At 46.5% G+C, this 26,686-nt stretch overlaps 1 protein-coding gene across 2 annotated transcripts in view; it reads right to left on the bottom strand.

Moving 5' to 3' along the window:
• Nucleotides 1-26,686, bottom strand: part of ARFRP1 (ARF related protein 1) — a 377,172-nt gene that overhangs the window by 94,529 nt on the left and 255,957 nt on the right. For both annotated transcript variants that reach the window (XM_069650886.1, XM_069650887.1), the window contains exons 5-6: nt 25,255-25,336; nt 24,761-24,831 (exon numbers count right to left, since the gene is read on the bottom strand). In XM_069650886.1, coding sequence (XP_069506987.1) covers nt 24,761-24,831; nt 25,255-25,336 — 153 coding nt within the window. The remainder of the gene's footprint in view (nt 1-24,760; nt 24,832-25,254; nt 25,337-26,686) is intronic.

Below are 26,686 nucleotides of genomic sequence, written 5' to 3'. Positions count from 1 at the left end.
AAGGCAGAGGTTGACGCACAGCTGCGCTTAAAGATTTTGCCGCAGCTTTCAAGGTCTGCAACCTCTCAAGGCTCTCGTCAGCCTTCTCTCTATCAAAGGGCATGTTCAAAAGATGGGCTTGCACATCCGGGGCAAAACCTGACTTCCACAACCACGCACACTTGCGTATAACTGTGCTCGCAGCCATGGACCGGCTAACACTGTCGGCCGTATCCAAACCCGACTGAAGGGATTCGCACATGGCATCCATGCCATCCTGCACGAGAGCAAGGAACCAATCCCTTTCTTCCCCCTCGGGAATATGCTCAGCTGCTAGAGAAACAGTTCCACAGAGTGTGTGAAAGCCCTATCCGAACAGGACCTCGAAGGTTCCCGGTTGTGAGTCACGTCGCTGACCCGAGCCCGAAGGCATACGAGTCACGGTATGAGACTGTTCCTTGCCGGCTTCGTTAGAAGGCGCGACCGGAACCGTGCCCTGCGATTGAAATATCGCCAACATCTGCTCCTTAAAAGGCAGCCCATTCCTCCGGAGTCAAGGACTTCGACGGGCATGCCACTTTCCACGCGGCTCCATCCTCCGAGGAGGATGGGGAAGGCAACCGGTGACAGCGCTTCAGAGAATGCCACGACAAGGAAGAAGAATGGCAGGAACCACTCTGGGACCGGGAACCCTGGGCCTCCTCCCGACGTGGTGAGTCGCCCCTCGAGTCATCGGTGGACACCCCTTTCGTTTTCAATTTACGGGACTTACTGGGCTTAGAACCCCTACCTACCTGGAGCTTCCCCTTACGCTCCCGTAAGGCCTTGGCAGTCAGCAATTGGCATTTTGAACAGTCGTCAGTGTTGTGACTCTCGCCCAAGCACCACAAACAAATGAGATGCAGGTCGGTGATCGACATTTTCTACTTGCAGTCCCGACAAGTCTTGAAGACAGACCGCGGAGTGGGAGGGGTCGAGGAAAAAGACATCTCTGTGATGAAACACACGATGCATGCCGAGTTCTCGAAGCAAACACATTTGCGGAAAAAACAGAACCGAGGCTACGGGCTATTTATAACATCCAGTGATGTCGCCCTCGATGGAGGCCTTCGAGGGACATCGAGCCAACGTCATCAACGCAGGATGCCCTGTGCCGAAAACGTTTCTGAAGTGCACAGCTGTGGACATTACATGTCAAAGATGTGGAATACGTTGGAGGACATAATCCATTTTAAAAATGTATGCTTGTTACATCTTATACAAGAGGGCGACAACTGCGGGGCTAGTAGCTTGGAATCGCACTAAAAGTACTGTTGGCGAGTAGAGCGTAGGTGTGGATACAAGCGCTGTTAGCTGGGGCCAATGTGAGGGTGGATCACATTACAAATAATTTGAGTAAGGTTCAGTTGTGGTAGCTGTCGTAGGGGACCAGGCCTCAGCAACTAGGGATAAGTGGCACCCTTATTATGGCAACTTACACTATTAAAAGTATACCAGCTTTACCTTGGAAGACGGCACTCCCTGAAGGGCGGCCAACCCCAGACTATGTTAGAGATGGCACTGCTGGAATTCAGATTGGGCCATAGTAAATCATTATCTGTGTTACTCGGGGGAGGAGTTTTTGGGAAAATCACTAACTAATTCTCTAAAGTCATTGGTAATCTTCAGGGGCAGGTTAGCATGCATATTTGCACAGGCCTGGCTATTGACCCGGGACAGGATGCTTTGGCAGGTGAGGACGAGTAACAATGAAGTCTGTACACCTCTTCCTATGAATGATTTCATATCAGACCTCTCCATCTTGGCGCCCGAGAGATTGCACAGGCAGTCTATTTTACACCTCAAAGACTTATGCCGAAGAAGTATTTCCGTCCATGTTAAATCAAACAGCCAGCGGCCGGGAAATTGTCAACACACATGAACATAATGGTTCTGCTCCTCAGCCCCATAATACCCTCCTTTCCAATTCAATGGAAAAATCACTGGATCTGTTTAGACCGACTGACCCAGTACATGATCTGGATGGGAGCCTAGAGTCCACTACCAATAATAAGGATCTTAATATTAGGAATTCAATGTACAATACACCCCAGGAGACATATACAAGTTCAATTTTATCTGCCTTAAACTTTGTGTTGAATTCTCTGGTGAGGGTGTATGAGAATATCGACTATGATATGCAAGAAGTGAAAATCAGAGTTGAAATCTATAAGCGCAAAGGTTAGCTTTATTGAAGGCTTCACCACTGCACAATGTTCTTAATATGGGAGCTATAAAACAGCAGTTTGGATGGGGCCCCTGCCATGGTCCTGAAAGGCAATGTTCCCCCAGACATTGATATTGTGCACAATGAGTCGTTATATATTAATAATACCACAGGTTTATCTCCTCTCATTCGGTGAAAGGGTCCATTCTACACTCTAACAAAGAGTCAATAACCAGGACCTAGTACTGGATCTGAAAAATCTTTCAACTCACGAGGAGGAAGTCGTGGGTGATCAGGCTTCTATAGATTGGATTTGGAGTATGATACTGAAGACCTCTTAACTGAAGGTCTGGACTGGGCAGCAATTTTATCTAAACCATTGGTCATATGTTTGGGGGTCACTAGGACACCCCTGTGTTACTGCACTGAGGGTGCTGTGTAACACACATACCAGAAACACATGAAGCCCTATGGAGTAAAAGACCCCATACCCCATAAAACACATTACAAAGTCAAAGGACATTCTCAAATCATGCCTAAGAGTGGGAGAAAAAGAGCCTCACTCTTAGCAGGAGAAAAATATAAACCCCAAAAATCCAGCAAAGCGGCTGGGGGACTCACTAGGTTTGGGAAATTAGCCTATACAGAGAATTCTCCCTAACAGTGTCTGCACCCTGTCGCCCAATTATGAACCTTACCTGGTCAGGGTGGACAAGATGGGGCATGTGGACCTCTAGCCTGGCCGCCAGCACTCTTGTGTACATTTTGGAGTCAAGATTGAGCAGAGATATGGGGCGGTATGATCCGCAACATTTGGGGTCTCTGTCTTCCTTGGGGATGACTGATATGATGATATGAGCGCTCGAACAAAGCAGTCGGGGGCAATTCCCATGTCAAGGATTTCATTAGAGTGGTCAGGAATGGAGTTAGGAGGGTGCCAAAGGTTTTATAGAAACCGGCAGTGAATCCGTCCTCACCTGGGGATTTGCCCAATGTAAGTCGTTTGATCGCCTCGTGCATTTTATCTTCAGTTATGGGTGACTCAAGATGGGCCGAGTCAGTATCTGCCACTTTTGGAAGAGCAATGCCGGTGAGGTAATGGTCTATCTCTTGCGAGTTTGGGTCTACTTCTGAAGTGTATAGGGACTCATAGAAATTTGCAAACAGTTCTGGGATGGAGGGTGTATGTTGCCCACGGTCAGGGATTGGATACGTGATCTCTTTTACCCTGCGTTCCGCCCGTTGCATCCTGAGTCTAGCCGCTAACAGCGCATCAGCCTTATCTCCCTTTCTGCTTCAATAAATGTAGCTTACGCGCCATCTGGCCATGCTCTAGGTGACGGAGTTCCTCCCGTTTTTTTCTAGCCTCTTGGATCTTATAATGGTCCATGGTGTCCCCCGCCCTAGCTTCTCTATCAAGCTGACATATTTCACTTTGGAGCTTATTTTCAATAAGGGTTCTTTCCCTTTTCTTCCGAGCACCCTCCCGTATGAGGATGCCCCTCCAGGTTGCTTTGGCCGCTTCCCACACACTGTCTAGAGACCTCCCCGGTATCGTTGGTTTTAAAGCATTCTTTGATCTCTGTTTCGAGTTCCTCTTTGAAGACAGGATCTCTCCACAGGGCCTCGCTACATCTCCATTTCCCACCCTTGATTGGCAGGTGTTCCCATTGTATTACAACTGTGACCATGCCGTGGTCGGACCATGTTATTGGGGTAATCCCCGAATGTGATACGATGTCGTTTAGTTCACGTGAAAGGTAGATGTAATCTATTTGGGTGAAAGTTTCGTGTGGGGGTGCATAAAATGTATACCCTCTTTCATCAGGATGCATCATCATCCACGTGTCAACCAGCGCATATACTTGCATCATGTTTACTAAATCATTACGTTCCCCTCTCACAGGAATTTGACATTTGGGCGCCCCGCTTTGCGATCCAAATTGTGATCTGCCCATAGGTTAAAGTCCCGACCTAGTATAATGTGGCCAGTAGCCTCCAACATTATTTTGGGGATAGTTCTAGAAAGGAATCGGAACTGTCCTACATTGGGAGAGTGGCAATCGTTACTTCCACCTTCCCGATGGTCCCCACCACTAGCAAGGCTCGCCCTTCTGCATCTGACCAGGTTTTGGAGACAAGGAAATCAAGTCCCTTTCTGATAAGGATACCCACTCCCCCTTTGCGCAGTGCTCCCGAGCCCCAAAACTCCATCCCGAAATGTTTCCCCAGGATGGACCTCTCCTCCCCTTTCATATATTTGGTTTCTTGTAAGAGTAGGAAATCAATGTTATCCCTTCGAAATTCCCGTAGCACTAACAACCTCTTAGTAGGTGAGTTAAGTCCTTTGACATTAAGCGTCCCAACTTTCAAGGGGCCCGTATGTTAGCATCAAAGGTGGCCATCTGTATGCGACAGTGCGATATTCACAGCAATAGGTCGCCATGCCTTGTGTTCCAAGCCCTCAACCAATATTAGTGTTTTTCCCATCCCAGCGGCAAGTAAAGATTCTGCGACAGTTGTACCCTCCCCCTTGTCTTGCGGTCCCCCCTCTCCCTCCCACGCACCCCATACCCCCCATATGTTGGCGTCCGAGCAGGTCCAGTTAGATTCACTGAACTAGCAACGAACCACCAGTAGGGACCATCGTCGCGCGGTCCTTTTATTTAGAATAAACACCACATGAGTCTGAGCCCCCAACCCCCCCTTCAACCACAACTTACAACCATCGAATATAACTTTTGTGTTGGACCGAAAGCGGCCTCCGTCTCAAACGTACTCAGTGTCAAGGTAGCTGCCGCCGGTCTAGTCACTTGCCCCCCCTGTTACTTCTCCGAAACTTTCTCGATCCTTTGACTTTCTGTCTCTTAGGTCCTCGGAGTTTCCAATCTCGCCCTTCGTCCCTAGGGGCGTTTCCATCTTCCCTTCATTCACGGGCATCAACAAGTTCGGATAGGCACGCCTTTATTTCCCTCTCCGACTGTAGTCGGATTCTCGTGCCATCATGTTCGAAAGAGAGCGAGAAGGAGTATCCCCACCGATATCGGGTGTCCCGCTCTTTCAACCATTTTGTCAGGGGGCCACACATCCTTCTCAGTGCCAATGTCATAGCAGATAGGTCTTGATATATGGTTACTTGGGCACCGTTAAGGGGGATCACGCCTCCACGCCTTGCCTGTGGGGGCCTCATAATGGCTCTACGCCGCGTCCCTGTGTGCTAGAGTGCGCATCCGCGGAGCGCAGGACGTCTGCTGCGGAGGCACACCGATATGTGGGCCCAGATAGCTCCCTTGTAGATCGGGGCTCTGTTCACGGGCCGCGGCACTGTGGGGCACTGCGGTCGCAGCAAACAGTGTGAGCTGCGTGTGACTCGAGGCGCAGCTTACCTCTCAGCAGGGCCCTCCGTGTGCTCCAATAGTCCGCGGGCCGGGGGGCGCGACTGGGGGGGGTCTGCGCTGCAGATCATTTGGGGGCACCTCAGGACATTAGCTCGGGGGCCGGGGAGGACGTGCTGGCCAGCGCCTCCCAGGCTGTGCGTTGTTCTCCTGATGGGCTCGCTCACCAGCACGGCTGGTTTAATTTCGATTTCACGCCGGCCCCGGTGCGGAACTTCACACAGTGTTTCCTCGGGCTACCCGGGTCTGATTTCAGCCGGGTTTTCTTCTGGGTGGTGGGGGGATATTCCGACGCACGTTTCTCTGATTTTTCTCCGTGGGGGGGTTGCAGTGTGGGGGCTCAGGTCACCTCGCAGACCTACGGAGACCGAGCTCACACGGAATAGGAAACCATCCGTGCGCCCCCTGGTGGCCACAATTTATTTTCAAGTGTGCTCATGTTAGGCAGAAACCTGTGCAGTTTCCTCTGGGAACACTGCAAAAGATTTAAGACTACAGGTGTTTGGCAGTAAACCCACTTGGTAGCAGTCTGCACCACACAGATTCACTTGGTAGCTGTGGCTGAGCAGTCAGACTTCCATCAAGAAGAGTTAGGCAGTATACAGAGTATTCACAATAGGTCAAAAGAACACAGTAGAACAAGCAAACACTGACCAGAGCTTGGTGTAAAAGAGATATAATTATTTATTTAAAACCACATCTAATAAAACACACTGGCACTAATATCAAGCAGTTCAAAAACACGGTCAATAAAAGATATACACTCCCTTCAACGATTAGTTAGACAAGTCTTAAGTAAAGCAACACTTATTTTCAGACAGCGATGAGAGCTTAACGAAGATGGCACTCTAATCAATCGGTTTAAAAGGGAGAGAAGGGCAGGGCAAAGACAGAAACAGATCCCAACACTTTCGGAAGAACACAGCAGGAGAAGAAGGCAGGTTAAAACCGTAAAGTCAAAGTTAACAAGGCCGGACCCACTTTAAGAGGCTCCGGTCGAAATGTGTCCAAGGTCACACGGTTCAAAGTGCCCAAAGGTCTCGCAATCAGTTCAGAAAGAGTTGGACCAAAAGAAAGGGACAAGTTAGATGGTCAAGACGGCCAGCCCAGTCCAGAAGGTTAAGGGATTATTATTACCTTGTAGCAATCTTTAGAAAGGGAGGCCTGGCGGACACAGTACCTTAAAGTGGTGAGAACACTCCAGAAGGGGCAGTTGTTCCTGGCAGCGGATGCAAGTCGGTGCTTCGTCCGGGGGAAGAGAGGATATCGTCGGGGAGGAAGACAGGAGTCAGTTGCACTGCCAGGGAAGAAACCAGCCGCAGAGTTCTCAGTTAAAAGGAGCAGTCCTTTTTTTCGCGGTCCAGTGGTAAGTGGCTATCCGGTTACCGGGGTGCTTGGCACAGGCAATTCGACCACAAGACGTCCTGGGATGCGAGAAAAAGAAGGTAAACTGGTTGTGCCCACCAGTCAGGGGAAGAAGACTCTCCAGCCGGGAGATCTTCTCTATCGTTGGGAAGTGGTGAGTCGGTTCCGCAGGGCTCCACCGGTGGCGTCGTCCTAGCAGGTCGGCTCAGCTTCTCCCTCATCGGATTTTCAGGTCCTGTGGCGACTTCTAAAGTTACAGTCCCAAAAGCCCTGCTTTTATGCAGTACACCCCCATCCACTCAGCCTAGCTGTCAATCAAACATGCTAAGTGGTGAGCCGGCCGGCTCACCACTTGGGCCAATCACACAAGAGTGCGACTTGAGTTACCAAGGTAACTCAGTCCAGGGTGCCTAAACCCCCTCCCACACCCCCTGTGGTACCCAGACAGAGTGGCACCACTTTTGGAGGCTTCTGTGGAGAAGCCCGCCAAAAAGTGCAACAAAGGGCTCGACTTGGGTTGGAGTCACAGAAGAGAACACAAACGCCATTTTAGAATCGAGTCTGGCAAAAAATACCAACCGGCGAATTAATATTACATAAATAAACCGGCGGTATGTTCGAGGCTATGAGAATTAAATAATTAAAGTTGGTAGCCTCGAACAATGGGAAAATCCCATAGAGATATTTGCGGTCGAATATAAAAAGTAGTATCCACTGCCATCAGCCAAAACTCGATCAGGGGGGACGGAGACGTGCCCCCTCGAATAACAGACCCCGGGGCAATCGAATTGCCCCGACCAGTACGTCCACAATATGATGGTTTGTACTGGTTTCTGTTCATAATTTGGGACTAGTAAAGCCAATGGTGACTTTACATGCACTGGGAGACAGTAGTCAGTCCCAGGGTATGGAGTCTATGGTGGGGTGTCACTATGACACCCCTGTGTCACTGCACTGAGGGTGCAGTGTAACACACATAGTAAAAACACATGAGACCCTATGAAGTAAAAGACCCCATAGCTCATAAAACACATTAACAGTCAAAGGAACCCCTCAAATCATGTCCAAGAGTGTGAGGAAAAGAGACTCACTCTTGGCAGGAGAAAAAAACGAACTCCAGAAATCCAGCAAAGCTGCTGGGGGACTCACTAGGTTAGGAAATTCAGCCTAAACGGAGAATTCTCCCCAACAGCTCACTAAAAAGGACTCTAGAATCTTTTGGAAGCTTATAAATGAGGAGCCTGGTTACCAAGAAGGCAAACAATTAAACCCCATCCCCTAAGAGGTCTGGTTAGACTATTTAGAGGGCCTGTATGGAACACCTAATGGCCGAAACTGGGCAGAATACCATCCTAATGGTACATCTTGGGGTGTGCATTTTGAGACTGAAGATTAAATGAACATCAGATTCACAGAGCCAAACCTTCAAGAGCAGCGGGACAAGATAGGCTTTCAAACTATGTTCTGACGGGAGAATGTAACTTGTGGGACGGTATTCTGTATATATTATATCAGAACATCAAGGAAACCAAGTGAATATCGGCCTCATGAAAAAACATACTTCCTGATCCCAATCTTTAAGAAGGGTGATGGGTCTTCCCCACTCACTTATCGCCCGATAGCCATTCTGGACATTGGCAGTAACATTTTCTTTGCAATTATTCTCAGGAACTTGAATGTACGGTCCTTTGAAGGAGATAGACTGACCATGATCAGGTTGGTTTTCGCCGAAGTTTATGAACTCAACTTAATGAGTTCCTACTCATACTATTGCTGAGGATCAAAATGATTGAGAAGAACCCACTGTATTTGGCCTTCTTAAATCTCCTTAGCCTTGACAGAGTGAGCAAGGGAAAGCTTTGGGATCATTAAAAACATGGGGGGCCCTTGACTATCTTAGAAAATTTTGATAGTGATTCATACAGGCACCAAAGTGAAAGTACGCCTGAATGGGGATGGTCTCGTGTCGGGTGCATTTAGTACCTATAGGGGGCTCCATGAAGGACGTGTGTTGGCTCTAGCCCTTTTAACCTCAATCTCTCAGACTTGGGGGAGCATCTTTAACAAGCAGGAGTCTTTCCCCCACAAATAGGTACCTTAGTTATCCATTACCTGGCTTATGCTGACGGCCTGGTCATCTTAGACCAGATGCCGATAGGTCTTCAGAGAAGTTTGGACATGTTGGCAACTTACATGCGCCCATATACTCCTGGGTCCGGAGCGCTATATAAATAAAATAAACCAAACAAACAAACATGGAGAACCAAATCGAAAATGACGGTCTGTTCTAATAAGAAAAAGAAAGCACATTACAATTGGAATCTTAGTGGTGAAGTGATTGATATAATTAACCAATAGAAGTATCTAGAAGTTCTATACAAAACCACCATCATGCAACTCTACACTTTGACAAATTAAAAAAGAAATGTGGGTTATATATTGCCCAGATGCGAAGGCTAAACGCAAAATATGGGCTTTACTCCCTTTTGCCAATAGTTAAATACAATAGAGCGAAAGTAATTCCAGCACTGCTCTATGATATTGGATCCGGTTCAAAGATACGGAATGGCAGAAACTGTAAGGTCTTATTTGGGAAAAAGTCTTGTGCTTCTCTCTAACACTTCCCTTGATTAAGTGGAGATCCCTTGCATTCCATAGAAACATTTTTGACACCCCCCAAAAAATCGTCATTCACCAAATTGTACATGTTGATGGAAAATAGAAGCTCTGTCCAGCTATTAAATTGGATAAAAGAGTGTGAAGCTTTTCGATCTAACATCAGTTGGACTAGTGAGACATTGATTCTGACGCCACAAAGTAAAGAAAGCATTTTGGGACTCTGACTGGAGTAACACACGTGACAGCATAACCAAGTACTCTCTAAAGCACAACATGTCTCTACAAGAGAAACCATACTACAAAAAAAGAGCCTTACATTAAACTATTCCCCTGTTCCAAAAGGATAATGTCCTTCTTAAGAGTATGTTTGAACCTTTTTCTTACTTTGGAGGTGGAGGGGGCTAGATCGGGAATCCCTACAGAGAAACCGCCATTTGTATTTTGTATTTGTTTATTATTTATATCGCGCACCGTACCCTGAGGTAACTGAGCGCTGGAAAAAAAAAGTATGAGTTACACACATTGAGTAGAGAAATTACATGGTAACAGTAGGAAGAGCCTAGGTTACAGGTGGGGCTAGCATATATACAGTAAAATAACAAGATAACAGTTTAGAAGACCAGATTTGAATTTCAGGAAGGAGGGTTCTTGTCTGTAGGGAGGGGGAATGGAGTTCCAAAGTTTGGCGGCTTGGACTGGGAAACTGGGTCCTCCCGCAGTTTTTAGGTTGAACCTGGGTAATGTGAGGCAATGAGAAAGGGCAGATCTGGTGGTGCGAGAGGGATGGTGCTTGTTAAATTTGTCAGACAGGTATTTGGGGGCTGTGTTAGCGAGGCACTTGTGAGTGATTAGCAATGTGCGGAGCGTGATTCTGTCGCAAACTGACAGCCAGTTGGCATCATGTCTGAGTGTTGAGATGTGGCTGGACCTGGGTAGGTTGAGTGCTGCTCTCAAAGAGTTGTTTTGAAGGACCTGAAGCCTGTTTAGGTTGAATTCAGAGGAGCCTAGAAAGAGTGTGTTGCAATAGTCCATTTTTGACAGTGCTAATTGTCTGGCTAATGTTAGGCAGCTGCTGGTGGACAGGTAGGATTTGAAACTGTAGATTAGCTTATTGGTGTAGGCTATAGAGGATGCCATGGAGCTGACTTTTTTCTTGAGGGATAGTGTTGAATCAAGATAGACCCCCAGAGCTTTTATTTCTTTGGACACCTTGATTGCGTTGCCGTCGATACTGAGGGATGTGTACCTATGATCAAGCTTATTCAGACGTGCCGGAGTGCCGACAACTAGGAGATCAGTCTCATCATCATTGAGGCATAGGCTATTGGTAGCCATTCATGCCTGGATTTCTAGGTAGACATCGTTCAGTATTTTAGAGTCTTGGTCATAGCAACCAGAGAGTGGGACGAGGACTTGGGTGTAATCTGCGTAATTGGTATAGACGACACCCAAGTTGTCCAGTCGATCGAATAGAAGCTTTGTAAATATGTTGTAGAGCGTGGGTGACACGCACAAGCTTTGAGGGAATCCACAGAGTATGGGGCTCGGGTCTGCTGAGGCTGATGGAGAAAAACCCTTGTGGTCCGATCGGAATGGGGTGCCTTCGCGGCACCGGCTATCTGGAACACCTTACCAGGTCAGCTGAGAAACTCTGCAGCCCTAAGCAACTTCAAGAATGACCTAAAAACCTTCCTCTTCAAGTAGCAGTATATGATCCTCAGACTATCTTCTCGGTTCCCGGTTTCTCACTGTCTCCTATTTCTGTTCTTTGTCTTGTCTGCGCCCTCACACCTACAGGTTTATGGCTGTGCAATATACATGCAATAAAGTAAAGTAAAGAGAAAGGAGTTGAACCAGTCAGAAGCATTGGTAGAGAAGGCTGCAGCAGTGGTGAGGTGGCCGTTTAAGATTTGGTGGTCAACAAGGTCAAAGGCCGCTGACAAGTCTAGGAGCAGGAGGCTTGCTAGCTTGCCTTTGTCCTTTGCGTCATCCATCAGAATCTTCAGGTCTAGGAGAGCGGTCTCAGTTCCTTGTCTTGGTCTGAAACCGGACTGTCTGAGGCCTAGAAGGTTGTTTTCTTCTAGGTGCTTCTGAATTTGCAGATGTGCGACTCGGTCTAAGATTTTTAGAAGCAAGGGAACAGTCGTAATGTGCCTGTAGTTAGTTGGAGTGTTGGGGTCAAGGTTGTTTTAAAACATTTTTTTTTTTTTTTTTTTAAGGAGAGGCATAACCCAGGCTTCCTTGAGGTTGTTAGGGACTTGGTTGAATTTGAAAGAGGAATTTATCAGAGTGGCGATGAAGGGGCCAGTTCTTTGGCTCCTTCCTTAATGATGGAGGCTGGACGGACATCACCCTGACAGTGGGAGGGTTTCAACATTTGGATGAGGTCTTCCACTTCCTTCCACATTACTTGGGAGAATGCGAAAGGTGTGCATTGTGGATGACTATTTTCAGACGCAGGTTTAGGGCGGAGGCAACTTGAGAGGCTGTTTTGTTTAGATTCGATCTTGCTTTGTAATAGGGTGATTTTGTCAGCTAATGCTTGTTGGATTTTTGTGCACCAGGCTGCATCCTTGGTACAGTCCTGGGATGGAGGTGCTGGATATTCGAGCTCCTTTAGGATGCTAAAGAGCTCTTTGGTGCTTGATTTGGCATTGCGATTCTGGTATTGTATGCTTCTTTTTTGGTCGCTAGGATCGCCGCTTTGTAGGTTGCAGCCGCTGAGGTGAATGAGATTTTATTCTGACTGGCGGGTGACTTGCGCCAGGTGGATTCCGCTGTCCTTTTGGAATTTAAGATTTTTAATTCATTCAGGTGTAAACCACTTGTTGAGATGGGCAATGGGTTTAGCTTTTCTTAGTTAAGGGGTGCAGTGCTGTCTAACGCTGATTTGAGTGTGGCATTACATAGGTCGACTAGTTTGTTCGAGTCAAGGTCCTTAAACTTGGATGCATCAAGGATATTGTTGTAAGCGGACGAAGATTATTGATTGAGATGTTACGGCAGTTTCTGGAGAGTGAGGGTGGGGCTGAGGTGGCATTCGGGGGATGTTTCCTTGGATGGAAAAAGAGCTATGTAGATACTGTATGGAGGAGGGTGTGATCGAGACTCTGGAGCACCTACCCACTGGATGTACAAAAACAGGGTCCATAAGATATAAACATTTTAGGGGCTTCATTCAGAAGAACAAGTCATTTACCAACTGGTAACGTTCTTTCGACTGGATGTTCCTCCAACATATTCCCCATCTTTGACATGTAATGTCCACAGGTGTGCAGCTTTGGTAATTTTTCAGCACAGGGCATCCTGCGTCGGGTCGATGTCCCTCAAAGGCCTCCATCGAGGGTGACGTCATCGGATGTTATAAGTAGGACGCATTGTGCCCGTAGCCTGGGTTCATGTTTTTTCTCTCCACAATGTGTGCCATAACCGCACACCAAACCTCCATGACTGCACATAGCCTTGTGGGAACGTAAGCTGCAATAGCATGGGAAATTCTTCAGAGGGGCAGGCTGGGAGGGCGATGTGGAATACGTTGGAGGAACATCCAGTCGAAATAACATTACCAATTCGTAAGTAACTTGTTCTTTGAATGGATTGTGTCCTCCTACGAATTCCGCATCTTTGATAGACTCCCAAAGCAGTATCCGTGAACGGAGGAGGGAGAACAATTTGGATATACCCAAATCGGCTGGCCGAATAGAGCACTGCTTTACCAAAGACCATATCTTGACCATGGAAAGTATCCAGGGAGTAATGCTTGACAAAGGTGTGGATGGAAGACCACGTTGCAGCATCACAAATATTTTTAACAGGAACTCCCCGTTATAGGGCTGTGGAAGTAGCCACGCCCCTGGTGAAATGAGCTCGCAAACACTCAGGAGGGTCCTAGCCAGCCAATCTGTAACATTCAGCAATGGTGAGGATAATCCACCTGGACAACAGCCTGGCCCAGTCGGTGTCCAGTGTATCCCACAAACAGTTGGTCGTCCACTCTGACCCTGGACATCCTAGAAATATAAAAAGCTCAAAGTTCTCCTATGGTCCAACCTATGGAGTCTCTCCTCTTCCTTACCATGAGGAGGAGGAGGAGGATAGAAAGCAGGAAGTACCACCTTCTGGCTCAAATGAAACTCAGACACTACCTTAGTTTGAAAGGAAGGACGTACCCTCAGTACCACCCTATCCCTGTGGAACACAGTAAAGGACGGCTTAGACGAAAGTGCCTACAACACGATCACTCTGCGAGCAGATGTAACTGCAATCAAGAAAACTGTCTTGAAGGTCAACAATCTCAAAGTACAAGAGTGCAAAGGTTCAAATGGAGCACCCATCAAGAATTTCAAGACTAGATTCAGACCCCAAACCGGAACCTGAAAAGGGGACAGCGGGAACACATTTGTGAGTCCTTTTAGAAACTGGTTAATCAAAGGAATCTTTAAATAAGAACATTCTTCAGATGAGCGCTTGAAAATAGACAGTGCTGCCAGGTAACCTTTAATGGTACCCACTTGAAGACCCTTGTGGGCCAAAGAAAGCAAGAAAGAAAGAACCATCGGAATGGAACACTGAAAAGGATAGACATTGTGTCCTTTGCACCAGTCGTATAAATTACACCAACAGCAACGGTACAGGGATTTGGTTGCCGGACGCCTGGCCGAATGCAACACCTCCATCACGTCATCCAGGAGGTCCCAATCCTTATATCTCAACCTTTCAGAAACCAAGCGTGAAGGTTGAGAGTCTTAACCTCTGGATGGAGAACCCGACCCCCCCCTCGCGTGAGAGATCATCCTGGGTGTGGGGAAGACGACGTGGAGGACAAATTGACATTTCTAGAAGGTCCAGGTACCACGCTCACCTGGCCCAATCCGAAGCAATTAGGATCATGTGGGACCCGAACCTCTGCAACCTCCTTAGAACTTGAGGAATGACTGGGACCGGAGGAAACGTGTACAGAAGGGGGAACGACCAATCCACCAAAAACGCGTCCCCTAAAGCTCCTCTCAGAGGAAATTCCCTTCAGCAATATGTCTCGCACTTCCGGTTGGCACTTGAGGGGTTCCCCAAAGGGCAAAGATCTCCTGAAGGACTTACTGAGCCAACTCTCGCTCATGTGAGACCACGCTCTGCCTGCTCAGAGCGTCCGACGCGGCATTCTCCTCCCCGGCCAGATGAACTGCTGAGAGTGAGATTCCCTGCTGTATTGCCCAGAACCAGAGCTGCATCACCTCCCTGCACAGCGGGAGCAACCCTACACCCCCCTTTTTGTTGAGGTAATGCATGGCCACTGTGTTGTCCGTCGGGATCAGGACACTCTTCCCGCACACAAATGGCAGAAAAGCCTTCAGGGCTAGCAGCTCCAAAAGATGTATGTGAAGTCTTGACTCTGACGGAGACCAACAACGGCTGGCGGTCAGCTCGTTGGCATGAGCCCCCCATCCTGTGAGGAAAGCATCCGTCACTACCATCACCTCCGGCCACAGTTGCCAAAACGGCTCTCCCTTCATCATATTCCCTTCGCTGGCCCACCACAGAAGAGACAGACCTTGAGCGGAATCTGAAGGAGATCAGACATCTTGCCTGAGAATTGGGACCACTGCATCCTGCGGGCCCATTGAAGTGATCTCATCCGCAGTCTGGCCTCCGGCAACAGAAAAATGCAGGATGCCATGAGGCCAAGCAACCTTAAGAATTTGAAAGCTGGGAGACTCTGGGCATGTTGAAATTTGTCGACCATCTGGAAAATGTGATGAGCCCTCACCCTGGGTGGCGAGCACTTCCCCAAGGATGTGTTCAACACAGCCCTGATGTACTGGAACTGTTGGAAAGGTGTCATATACGACTTCTTGAAATTGAGGGAGAAGCCCAGCTTCTGAAGGGAGTGGCAGGTGAGACTGAGATGATCCAAGGCTTGTTCGGGAGAACTCGCTCTGATCAGCCAGTCGTCCAGGTAGGGGTAGACGTGAATCCCCCCTCTCCTGAGATACGCTGCCACCACCACCATGAGCTTGGGGGGGAAGACCCTCAGGTGGAGGTCAACCCGAATGTCAGCACCCGAAACTGAAAGTGCAAGCTGCCAACGACGACCCTCCGGTATTTTCTGTGCTTTGGATGGATCGGCACCTGAAAATAAGCATCCTGTAGGTCCAATGACACCAACCAATCTTGAAGTCGAAGGGCATGAAGGACCTGAGAAAGAGTGACCATCTTGAACTTGTCCTTCCTGAGAAACTTGCTCAAGTGACGCAAGTCCAAGATGGGTCTCACTCCTTCGTCTTTCCTGGGAATCAAAAAATATGGGGAATACCAACCCTAGTTCTATAGCGCCTTTCTCCAGCAGGGTCAAGATTTCCTGCAGCAGGAGCGGATCCGGAATCTTCAAAGAGAGTTTCCCCGGAGGACTGTTGGGAGGCCGATTTAGGAGGGGTAGGCAGTAGCCGTGGGCTATTGTTTCCAGAACCCACGCATCTGAAGTAATGGCTTGCCACTCTTCAAGATGCTGAAACAGTCTGCCCCCAACCGGCGAACAATGGGACCTGGCCTCATAGCTGTTTTGGAGAGGCTGCGGCAGCGCCTGAAGGCAAAGAGGCAGCTGCCAGAGCGGGCATGGGATCTCTTCCCCGTCCATCACGGGTAGTTTGACGGTGGCCCCTTTGACTGGCCGTTTCTCTCGCTCTATCAAAAGAGGAGTAGTAATGAAAGGAACCCCCCCACTGCCGTCCCCTAGGACCAAAAGACGGAGGTTGACGCTCAGCTACGGCCAAAGATTTTGCAGATGCTTTGGAGGTCTGCAACCTCTCAAGGCTCTTGTCAGCCTTTCTGCCAAACAAATGAGAGCCATCAAAGGGCATGTTGAGAAGTCGGGCCTGCACATCCGGTGCAAAGCCCGACTTCTGCAACCAAGCAAACCTTCGTATCACGGTGCTCGCAGCCATGGACCGGCTGACACTTTCTGTCGTGTCCAACCCAGACTGAAGGGATTCACACATGGCACCCTTGCCATCCTGCACAATAGCAAGGAACCCATCCCTTTCTTCCCCTTTGGGAATATGCTCAGCAGCCAGAGAGACAATTCTACAGAGTGTGCGAATATTTGGCCACAGCGCAGGTGGAGTTGGCCGATTTAAGGGACATACCCCCAGCCGAAAATACCTTGCATGCCCATCCATCGAAGCGCTTGTCCCGATCTGGAGGGATGGTAGGGTACGCTGCCTCGCTCGTGGCCGCCTGAACCACCAAACTCTCAGGAGTGGGGTGAGTGGATAGCTAGCCGGGGTTGCTACAGGATGGGCGGTATTTCTTAGTCAATGACTTGTTGACCGCCGCAAGAGACTCCGGGGTGTTCCAAGCAGCAGCCACCCTTTTCTGTAAAGCCACGTGAAAAAGCAACACTGGGTCAGTGGATGGACCCTGATCTAAAATGTCAGTCAGGTCATCCTGATCGACTTCAACTGGAGGGACGGACCACCCCAGGTACTCCGTAACACTCGACATCAACCTCTTACAGAAGAACTCAGCATGAGACCCAGGCTCTGGCTTGCCAAACTCCATCTCAGGAGAGGGGTCCAGGCCACTGGCGTCATGTAAACACTTGACGCAGATCCTCCAATTGACTGTCCTCAGAGAAAACTATGTCAGGAGCTTTAGGAAAGTCAGGAGCATGAAAAGGCTCCAAGTCCACATCAGACCTCTCCTCATCCTTATAATTATCTTGGAGTGAAAGAACTCTCTCCTAGATACAGGAGTAGACCTGGAGTCCACAAGGGGCCTTACAGTCTTAGCCAGAGCCTATGCTCACAGGATCCACAGCTCTAGGGGCGTCCACATGCAAATTCAGACTTGTAGGCCCGGATGGCGTCGAGCGCGGCAATGGCATTGACATCGACAATGGCGCTGAGGGCTTGGTCGAGGGTAAGGCTCCGACAGCCCAACTCGATAAGTCATGGCGCTGACGGGGTCGACGCCTTCCCAGGCTTCGACATGGACGAGGTCCGCGACCTGGATCTGGCACGTCTCTGGCGATCTACTGGAGTCTTGTCCGAACGGGACCTCGACGGTTCCCGATGCTTATCGTACCGACCGCCCGGGCCCAAAGTTGCGCGAACATCAGACCGAGACTGTTACACGCCGGCTTCAACAGAAGGCACGGATGGGGCAGTGCCCCGAGATTGAAAAATCTCCAACATGTTCTCCCTGAATGCCTCCCACTCCTCCGGAGTAGAGGATTTAGTGGGGCAAGCCACTTTCCTCACGGAGCCATCATCCGACGAGGACGGGGAGGGCGACCAGTGACGCTGCTTCTGGGAGTGTCCCTTGACGAGGAGGACCAGTGGCAAGAACCACTCCGGGACCGAGATCCGCTGGACTCCTTCCAACGGGGAGAGTCACCCCTGGAGTCGTCGGTGGAAAGACAAGATTTCTTGGATTTACGGAGTTTGGATACCCGACCTACCTGCAACTTCCCCTTACGATCCTGCAAGGCTTTGGCAGTCAACGACTGGCACTTCGAGCAGTCGTTGGTGTCGTGGCTCTCACCCAGACACCACAAGCAGATACGGTGTGGGTCCGTGATGGACATCTTCGACTTACAGTCCCTGCACTTTTTAAAGCCCGACCACAGGATCAGAGGGGTCGAAGAAGACATTCTCGAAGTTGATAACACGAGGCACACCGAGTTTTCGAAGTAAACACGTTTGCAGAAAAAACAGAACTGAGGCTACGAGCGTCGTGCGTCCTACTCATAACATCTGATGGTGTCACCCTCGACGGAGGCCTTCGAGGGACATCGACCAGATGCCATCGACGCAAGACGCCCGCTGCCGAAAAAATGTCCAAAGCAGCACAGCTGTGGACATTACATGTCAAAGATGTGGAATACGTTGGAGGACACAATCCATTTGAAAAGAAGGATGTACGCACAGGTGCACTGTTGGAGTGAAATCCTTGCAGGGAATCAAATATCACGGATATCGGCAGCTATTAAATGTTTAGAAGAGATTTGCAAAATATGAGATGGAAATATAAATAACTAGTGAGGAATTGATTTATTGTCCCCTTAATATTCTATCTAGATTAATATAAGAGCTGCAGATGGCGTTTTTAAATGAAGCACAAATTCATGCACTTTCAGACCAACGAAGAAAATGGAAGATAAACAGATGGGGGTTTTTAATTGTGTTTATTATATGTATGATTAGTCAATTGGAAGATTATGTCATAAATCAACCACGTATCTTATACTGCCCAGTAAAGAATACAGGTATAACCATAAAGGATACAATTGGTAGGGTTCTTCCGAATCCTTGAGGAGGCAAACGGGTAGTGAAGTCAAAATAGACCTTCCAAATGATACCACTCTCTGACTAAGATAAAAGTCAGAGGGAGGTATCACTGGAAAGGGCTTGGGAAAACAATTGGAAGTCAGCCTAGAATAAAATAAGGCGTAATGAAGATGTGTCCCAACATTATTTCTCACTAATAGTTCAACAAATAGGACAACACTAACCTGTAGATGCTGATAACGGGAGAGGCTCTGACAACAAGTCTCTAAAGCAATCCAATATAGAACCAACGAAAGGAGGGAAGGTTAGTAAGGGAAGCTTATCCCGAACGGCACGAGGGACACGCTAGATACCGGGTTGGTGCACCACAGGATAGCGTCCAAAGTAACGTGCACAGTCACCTTCTTAATTAACAGTTGTTGGCAGTACTTCCTTTCCCATGTAGAACAGAAGATAGTGAGTAGCAAAGGATAAGTTAGAAATCCACCTGTTTCATCACAGGCGACAGGATTCAATCAGAGCGTAGCACAATAACTGCGTGTTGATTGTACACGTGGCAATAGTACACATAGCCAGGAAAGCCGCACGTTAGTCTTCTTACATGCAACTGCAAGAGTTTCAGGAAACCGCGTGTGGATTATACAAGTGGCAATAGTACACGCAGCCGGGACTGCAAGAGTTTGCGTGTGCAAGGAAAGCCGCACACTGGTCTTCTTGGACACGTCTACAAGAGTTTGCGTGTAGAATATTTACATGCAGCAAGGAAAGCTGCACATTGGTCTTCTTGGGACGCAGCTACAGGAGTTAGCGTGTGGAAAATTACACGCAGCAATGAAAGCTGCACGTTTCTTCTTGGATTGGGCTACAGGAGTTGTGTGTAGAATATTTACACGCAGCAAGGAAAGCCGCACGTTTCTTCTTGGACGCAGCTATAGGAGTTCGCGTGTGGAATATTACCTGCAGAAAGGAAAGCAAAAGAAGTTGCTGGAGAGTTGCGAAGACGCAGATCAAAGTTTCAGCTACAAGACTCCATGTTTGTTCAATCAGAATCAGTGAGCAACGTCCAAACGCTGCTAATAAACGTAGAGTGGAACACACGTGACGATCTCCAATCACGTGATACTAACGTGTATAATGCAAACGCCGTTTTCCAGGCAAAGTATCAAACAGCCTCCATCTAGAATAGAAAGGCTTTGCAGTTCTATGGGCATAACAAGGTCTGTGAGAATAATGTGTTACAGGTCCAGATGTAATCTGACTGCCATGCATGACAGAGTAACATGGAATGCACATATTGGTTAATAATTTGTTTGATGTGTCATACACGTTTGTATAGTTATTATGATGTTTGTGTAAGGTTCATTTTAAACCATGTGCACAATAAAAATAAAAAAAGAAGCATTTGGTACCAAGCAGAAAAGCAATGCTGACACTTCCAATAGTTTTATGTAACTATTCTTACTGGTAGGCATTTCGGTGTCTGGTAAAGAGGAAATGTTGCAGAAAAGGTTTGCATCTTTCCTTGTGACAAAAACGCCGATACTGGTTCAAGATATAGAATGGCCCCAATGGATTTCTTTGATTGGGTTCGATTAGACTTCATTATGGCACCTTTATTGAGCACCTAAAACTATGCAACAGATCGATTGTGGCCATGCATGCATGTTTTACTGGTTCGTACTGTTACCAGTTATGAGCCTGTCATCTAGGTAGGCATACACATGCACTGCCTGCACGAGTAGATGTGTGGCCACTACCACTGTGGTGGAGGTGGGAAAGTGGAGTGAAATATAGGAGTGACAAGAAGTTGGTGGGGAGGAGCAGCAGGTAGAACAGAAGGGAAAGGTAAAGGTGTATGTGTGAGTGAACCCAGGCCAATCTTACCAAGTAATGTCAATGCACAGCCCTAATTTACTATTAGAACACTAACCTACGACGAGAGTAGGGAAAGTTAGGAAGTCCCTGAGGGAGTTAGTGAGCTGGCTCTTATGGTGATCATCAGTCTAAGCCAGCTATTAGACAGTCGGAGCAACAATTAGATAGCAATAACCTGAATCACAGACAACTGGGTAAGGAAGGAGGTCCATAGGAAGTTGAAAGGGGCCACCATAGACCCAACAAAGAATTTAATAAGGAATATTTAGTGTTTTCTGTGCCATCCTGTGACAATATGCAGACCCTCTAAATAAGACTTAAGATAAATCTCTCCTATAGATGGTTACTATCTCACGGAGGACAAAGCTTTTCCAGGGCTAGAATAGGAATCCATGCAGCCAGGCATACTGCTTTGACTGGGAGGGTTTGAAGTGCAAATGGGATAGCTAGGTGATCACTCCCAGAGACGGCAAAGTAGGGAGGATAAGAGAGCAGGGCGCTGGTTTGGAAGGCAATGAGGGACACAGTTTAAAAAGTACCATTGCTGAAGATGGTATCAAGGATGTGGTCTGCAGTGCACGTAGAGCCTTTGATAAGCTGTCTAAGGTGTTTAGTTTACAGGTTTGTCATCAATGAAAGTGTGGAGGGTTTCTCTGATACGTCAAACTAGATGTTATGTCTCCTACAATGGGGAGGAATGAATAGTAGAGAAGGATGCTGGTGTTAGCATCAGTCAAACTGACTGCTAACAAAGTTATGTCAAGAACAGGGAGGTGTTCTATAAGAAAGCACAGTACATGAGTAGCTATTTACAGGTGTGCGTTGTACAGCTATGGTAAACTTTTCTTATAATGTACTTAGTGCGATAGCACCTTATCCTGGGGTCAGGCATTTTGCATCACTAGTTTTTTAAGGGAATGGATAGAAGCATGAATGAAGGGTGATGCCCTGTAGGCAGCCACGTTTCTGTAACAATGAGCCAATTTATTAATTAGCAATTAAAGTGTCTACGTTCAATCCATGGAAGGAAAATTCCATATTCTATCTGTTCTGGGAAGATAAGAGGAGCAGAGTTGCTCTTCAATGCAGAGTTGCCTCTACAGTCTAATGTGCACAGTACAGCCACTTGATTATACTTATTCACCTCTGTCCAGCATTGTTATTGCTCTTGTCAGAAAACGTTGGACAAGAGCAATCGACCACCACCAACCCACTAACAAACAGAAGCCTTTACCAAATGATAACATATGCTTATGCTGCTCTTGACAACACAAGCTTAGGAACCATCATCAATGAGTTAATGTTTTACATTCATTGTGTGGCAATCCAATATGGCTGACCGTTTGCATATCTAAAAAGACCAGACGCATACGAAGCAAGCATGGTCCTCCATTCCATCTCTGGGTTTCCCAAGGGCCGTGAAGCGTCTTAACATCTTTGGCCCCCGCGGCCCATGAATGTGGACAATACGCACACAGATTTGGCTTAATATTGCATTTTCTTAACATACGCGGTCAATCTGGTCTCCATATCTAGCATCGGATTGTATTTACATCTTTAACATTTGTGTTCTTGTGCATCCACCACACGGATGGTACAGCATGTGATTTAACCCACAGTCTCTCCCACATACTCCAATATGGTGACATATTCCAATATGGTGGACACCTCTAGTTCATCGGTATTCCCACATTGCAACCCAATGGTGAGAACAAGCCAGTGATTACGCACACGTTACTATAGTATCAGAGTAGCATGCTCTGCTCACTGTTTGATCGCTTGCTGCGTTCTGCACAAAAGAAAACACACTTGTAAGCTATCTTGATGCCCCCAGTGGCACTCTTTGTAATTCTACATATAGCATCTTTAACTTTACATGTGGTCACCCAGCATTTGGACTACACTTTAATTCTCATTCGATGCCTTATGTTTGCAACCTAGCATTTAGAGATGCCACATTCGAGTGGCATATACTCTATTAAAACTACTGAACGTTCCTCTTCAGTATAAACCATTTTAGTAGCATGTTTAGTTACTCTTGTTTACGCTATCCAGACATGGGACACAGCGCGTTCCTCTAGCGACTGTCCCATGTCTGGTATGCAATATCTAGTCACATTACCCCACATGTGTCTAGCCCTACATCTCGGTTACACCTCTACTTTACTTTCTCAACAGGGTTTCCAACCAGCATCTTTCCTAGAAAGATCCAGAAATCTTTAGTGGTTATCCTCTGTCCATGACAGGTGGCTGAATTAATTAATTTGTTCAACCCCTTAAGATTGCACAGTAACACCATTTAACCAGATGAGGCTAATCCACTGTTTTTCTTTAGATCGATTCCACATGGCAGCATTTCCCCGGACTTCTGCAAATAGAAGGTTAGTTAGCTTTCCTCACAGGTTTTATGTGAGCTACTTCCATAATAACTTTATGACACAGATATACGAGATCATTGGTATTTCAGCCAGAAAGACATATTATTTACTTGACGAGGGGCCCCATTGCCCGAAACATGTAGTAAATGCACAAGAAGACAAATTAGGACAACTATCCAATGTTGTGATGCAGCTTTCCTGATGCTCATATCTGTTGATTTATAACATTTATTTACTTCAGCTTTAGAGGTTTTTGTGAATGTTGTAAAAAAAAAAAAAAAGAACATTCTCCAATGTTCAAGACCACATGCAGAGTACTCATTGTATATTCTTCAAAGTATTGGTTTTGTGAAAAAACAATTTATGTTATTCTTTAAAAAAAAGTTGTATGATTCTTTTGTATATTTCACGCGATATGCAGTTATTACTTTGCATTAAACCCTACACTATTTAACTTGGTTACGAGTTTCTCTAGGCGTTGAGTGTCTGGGTCTTTTCCTCAATCCTTGAGGAACATCCAATCGTTACAATTTTGGCCCTGTAGCAAGGGTCTGACCGGGAGCACCTTCAACATTCTCCTAATTTTTCTCTTAAACTTAGGTTGAAGCATTGTTGATTCAGTTGTTAACCTATGTTGTGCACCGTCAAAGCCCTCACTGGATGAAGATTCACCCATGTTAAAAGCACAACATTCCACATGACATCACCTAGACTCTCAAGCATTCAGCATCACCCACACATTCTTACATACCACAGGCTGGTACAATGGGTCACTTTCTTAAAAACTATGGTTGGGGGGAAGTGTGCTTTTACTGAAAAACCTTGACCGCTTGGGTTTCTACAAATCTGATGTGCCACCACATTCCCTGGCTAGCCACTTGGTTTATGTTTCCATGCGTCATTTGGAGAGTATACTAAACAGACAATGGTGATTAACATTATGAGTGCTAGTAACCTGAAGGACCCCAGAGCTAAAGGTAAAAAGAAAAGTCAGCACAGAACGTTCTGCTTAATCTCCCCTCTTCGCCCCTCTGAGATCAGGACAGATAAATCTGAATTGAAAAATCTGATTGTTTAGGATATATTTCAAACAGTCCAGAAAAACGTATGCAGAAAAACAATCCATACACTCAAACTGTTGTAGTGAAGCAGGCTTGTTTTATTTCATTATTCTTTCGCTGTGCATGGCAGCATTAGTAGCCACAACCCTGTGCGTTTAGACCACCAACGACTGTGTGTTACATTTCTTTCAAGGAGATTTCATTAGGTAATTTTGCATGTGTATATAGTTAGCAAAAATAAAATGCATCCTGCAAATGTGAATACACACACATTTTTCTGAATAAGCACCGACTATGTAAGGCAATCCCAACTATGTTTAATAACCTTTGTGTGGATATCAGGAAAAACGAATGCATTTGCCTCTGTAGTACCAAACCTGAAGACCACCGACACATGGCAATAGGACCATACACATAAAAGGTTAGAGCATTAGCACTTTCCACTTAGATGGATCAATAGTTTCTAGGCACCCATGCATAGCCACTTTCTAGCTGCCTTCTCCTCCACGCAGATAGATTTGCCTAACTGGTTTGCCTACATGTGCCACTCCCTAACCCCCAGCACGTGTCAGCAAACAGAGGGAAAAGCCACTCTTACCTCCACATCCTGCTTGTTTGCCAGTACGAGAATTGGAACTCCCTCTAGCACATCACTGGAAATCATTTTCTCTGTCGGTGGGTAAAGGACAGTCAATGAATGAGAAGCTTTCGATGCCACAACACTACAAGCTGGGTCACCTCTAAACAATGCTAGGCGGAAAAGAATAATCATTTTTTTTTAAAGTGCTTAATATTGGTTTCGGGCCGTTTCACATTGCTTACAATTTTGGTAGATAATGGAATCAAGGTATAGGATGATATAGTGATTTGCCCAATAGGTCGCAGCATTGGCCAGAGTGTGGGACCTTGGACTTGTACTGAGACCTCAAGGTTCAAAAACTGGTAACTTAGCACCCACAGAGGAGCTCCTAATAAATAATACCAGCTTCATGAGCATAACCATGTAAAACATATTCATACATTAGCCAGCTGCACTTCAATTGCAAGATACAGCCCAGGCACAGACACACCATAAATGCTCTGAGTGCTCACCAAAGGCTCTCTTTGATTCCGAGAGTCGATCTTCATCCGTCGAGTCGATGACATAGATCACACCATGGGATTCAGCATAATACTAGAAATGAAAAAAATAATACTTTTAGGATTAAGTATTTTTGTAGCTGCTAAGCACACTCCCAAGTGTCCCCCTTCGTCCCCCGGTGTTAAAAGGCAAGAGTGGCACTGCCGCAACACATTATGAGAGCATGCCACCAATTTTTAGTATTCCTATACGCCTTTCCTGTGATCACAGCCGCTGTGTCAACTAGGACCAACGCATTGGCACGCCAAAGGCGAGGGCAAAGCATTTGCCAGTTTTTTTTAAATAGATTTCCTTTTAGGCTGAAAACCTACTGCAGGGTGGGAAGTTCCATCAAAAATCTGTGCGGGACTTTCCTCCCTGCTGGGGCCAGAAAATAATTTTCCATGTATTAACATTTCTTTTCAATGTTGGTAGTGAGCATAGCAACAAAACAAAATACAGTTTCTATTTGAGAATCTCCCATGAGGCAGTATTTTATTTCATTTATTTTTTTAAACCCTTCACAGGTCCATTAGTCACAGCAAATAAATACCAAGTATAACAACATGGAGGAAGTCCGTTCCAAAATAAAAACAATTCTGCAGCCCTACAGGAAGCTTCACTCCCCTACTGCAAGCAATCATCTTAGCAGTACGAAAATAAAGAACCACACTTAAAAAGGTCTTTAAAAAGGGGAGTTCACTCTGAAACGTCATCATTTAAAAATGTTGGCACTAATAAAAAATATATTATAAAGAATTGTTTGGTGTGTCCAATGTGCATATCCCTCAATACTTCAATTGCAAGTTATATTTCACTAAATTATTATAATCTTGTAGAGGTGGATAACTGACCATGGAACACTTCACAAATGTTCTCTCAAACAACAAATTGCAAAGTTTCAAATGTTGTATTCCTTTCTGGTGATTCTCTTAATCCTGCCAACACGTGTTGCGACGTCAAACTACATTGGTCTTCAACAGGGCTGGTGAACCACCTTTATACAGGTCACTATTATATCATTAGAATTGCTAAGTGCTTAACTAATTATCCAACAAATATTTTGCTCCAATAGTTCTTACAATATTCAAATTAATCTCATTCCTTGAACTAGTTTTCTTGTTCGTAACACCTTTACTTTATTGACTGGGACATTAACTCATCGCTCCGAATTAGCCTTTCCTGTATCCACCAACGGTGTCTTGCCAGATACCATTTAGTAAGTCAAATCTCGTCTGTTGCATTCCTCAGCAATGGCACGCAGCAGAAGCGATTTGATTTTCAAATGCTAAGAGCAGCACGATATAGGCTTGTTAAAATAGACTTGATGAATGGTATCTGGCAAGAGAATGTTAATGGATACAGGAAAAGCCAATTAAGTGCGACATATCAGTTAATTTCACA

The sequence above is a fragment of the Ambystoma mexicanum genome, chromosome 3p (assembly GCF_040938575.1).
Source record: "Ambystoma mexicanum isolate Mex_15411 chromosome 3p, UKY_AmexF1_1, whole genome shotgun sequence".
NCBI classification, from domain to species: domain Eukaryota; kingdom Metazoa; phylum Chordata; class Amphibia; order Caudata; family Ambystomatidae; genus Ambystoma; species Ambystoma mexicanum.
The sequence above is the reverse complement of the archived record's forward strand: the minus strand, read 5'-3'. Positions and strand labels throughout refer to the sequence as shown.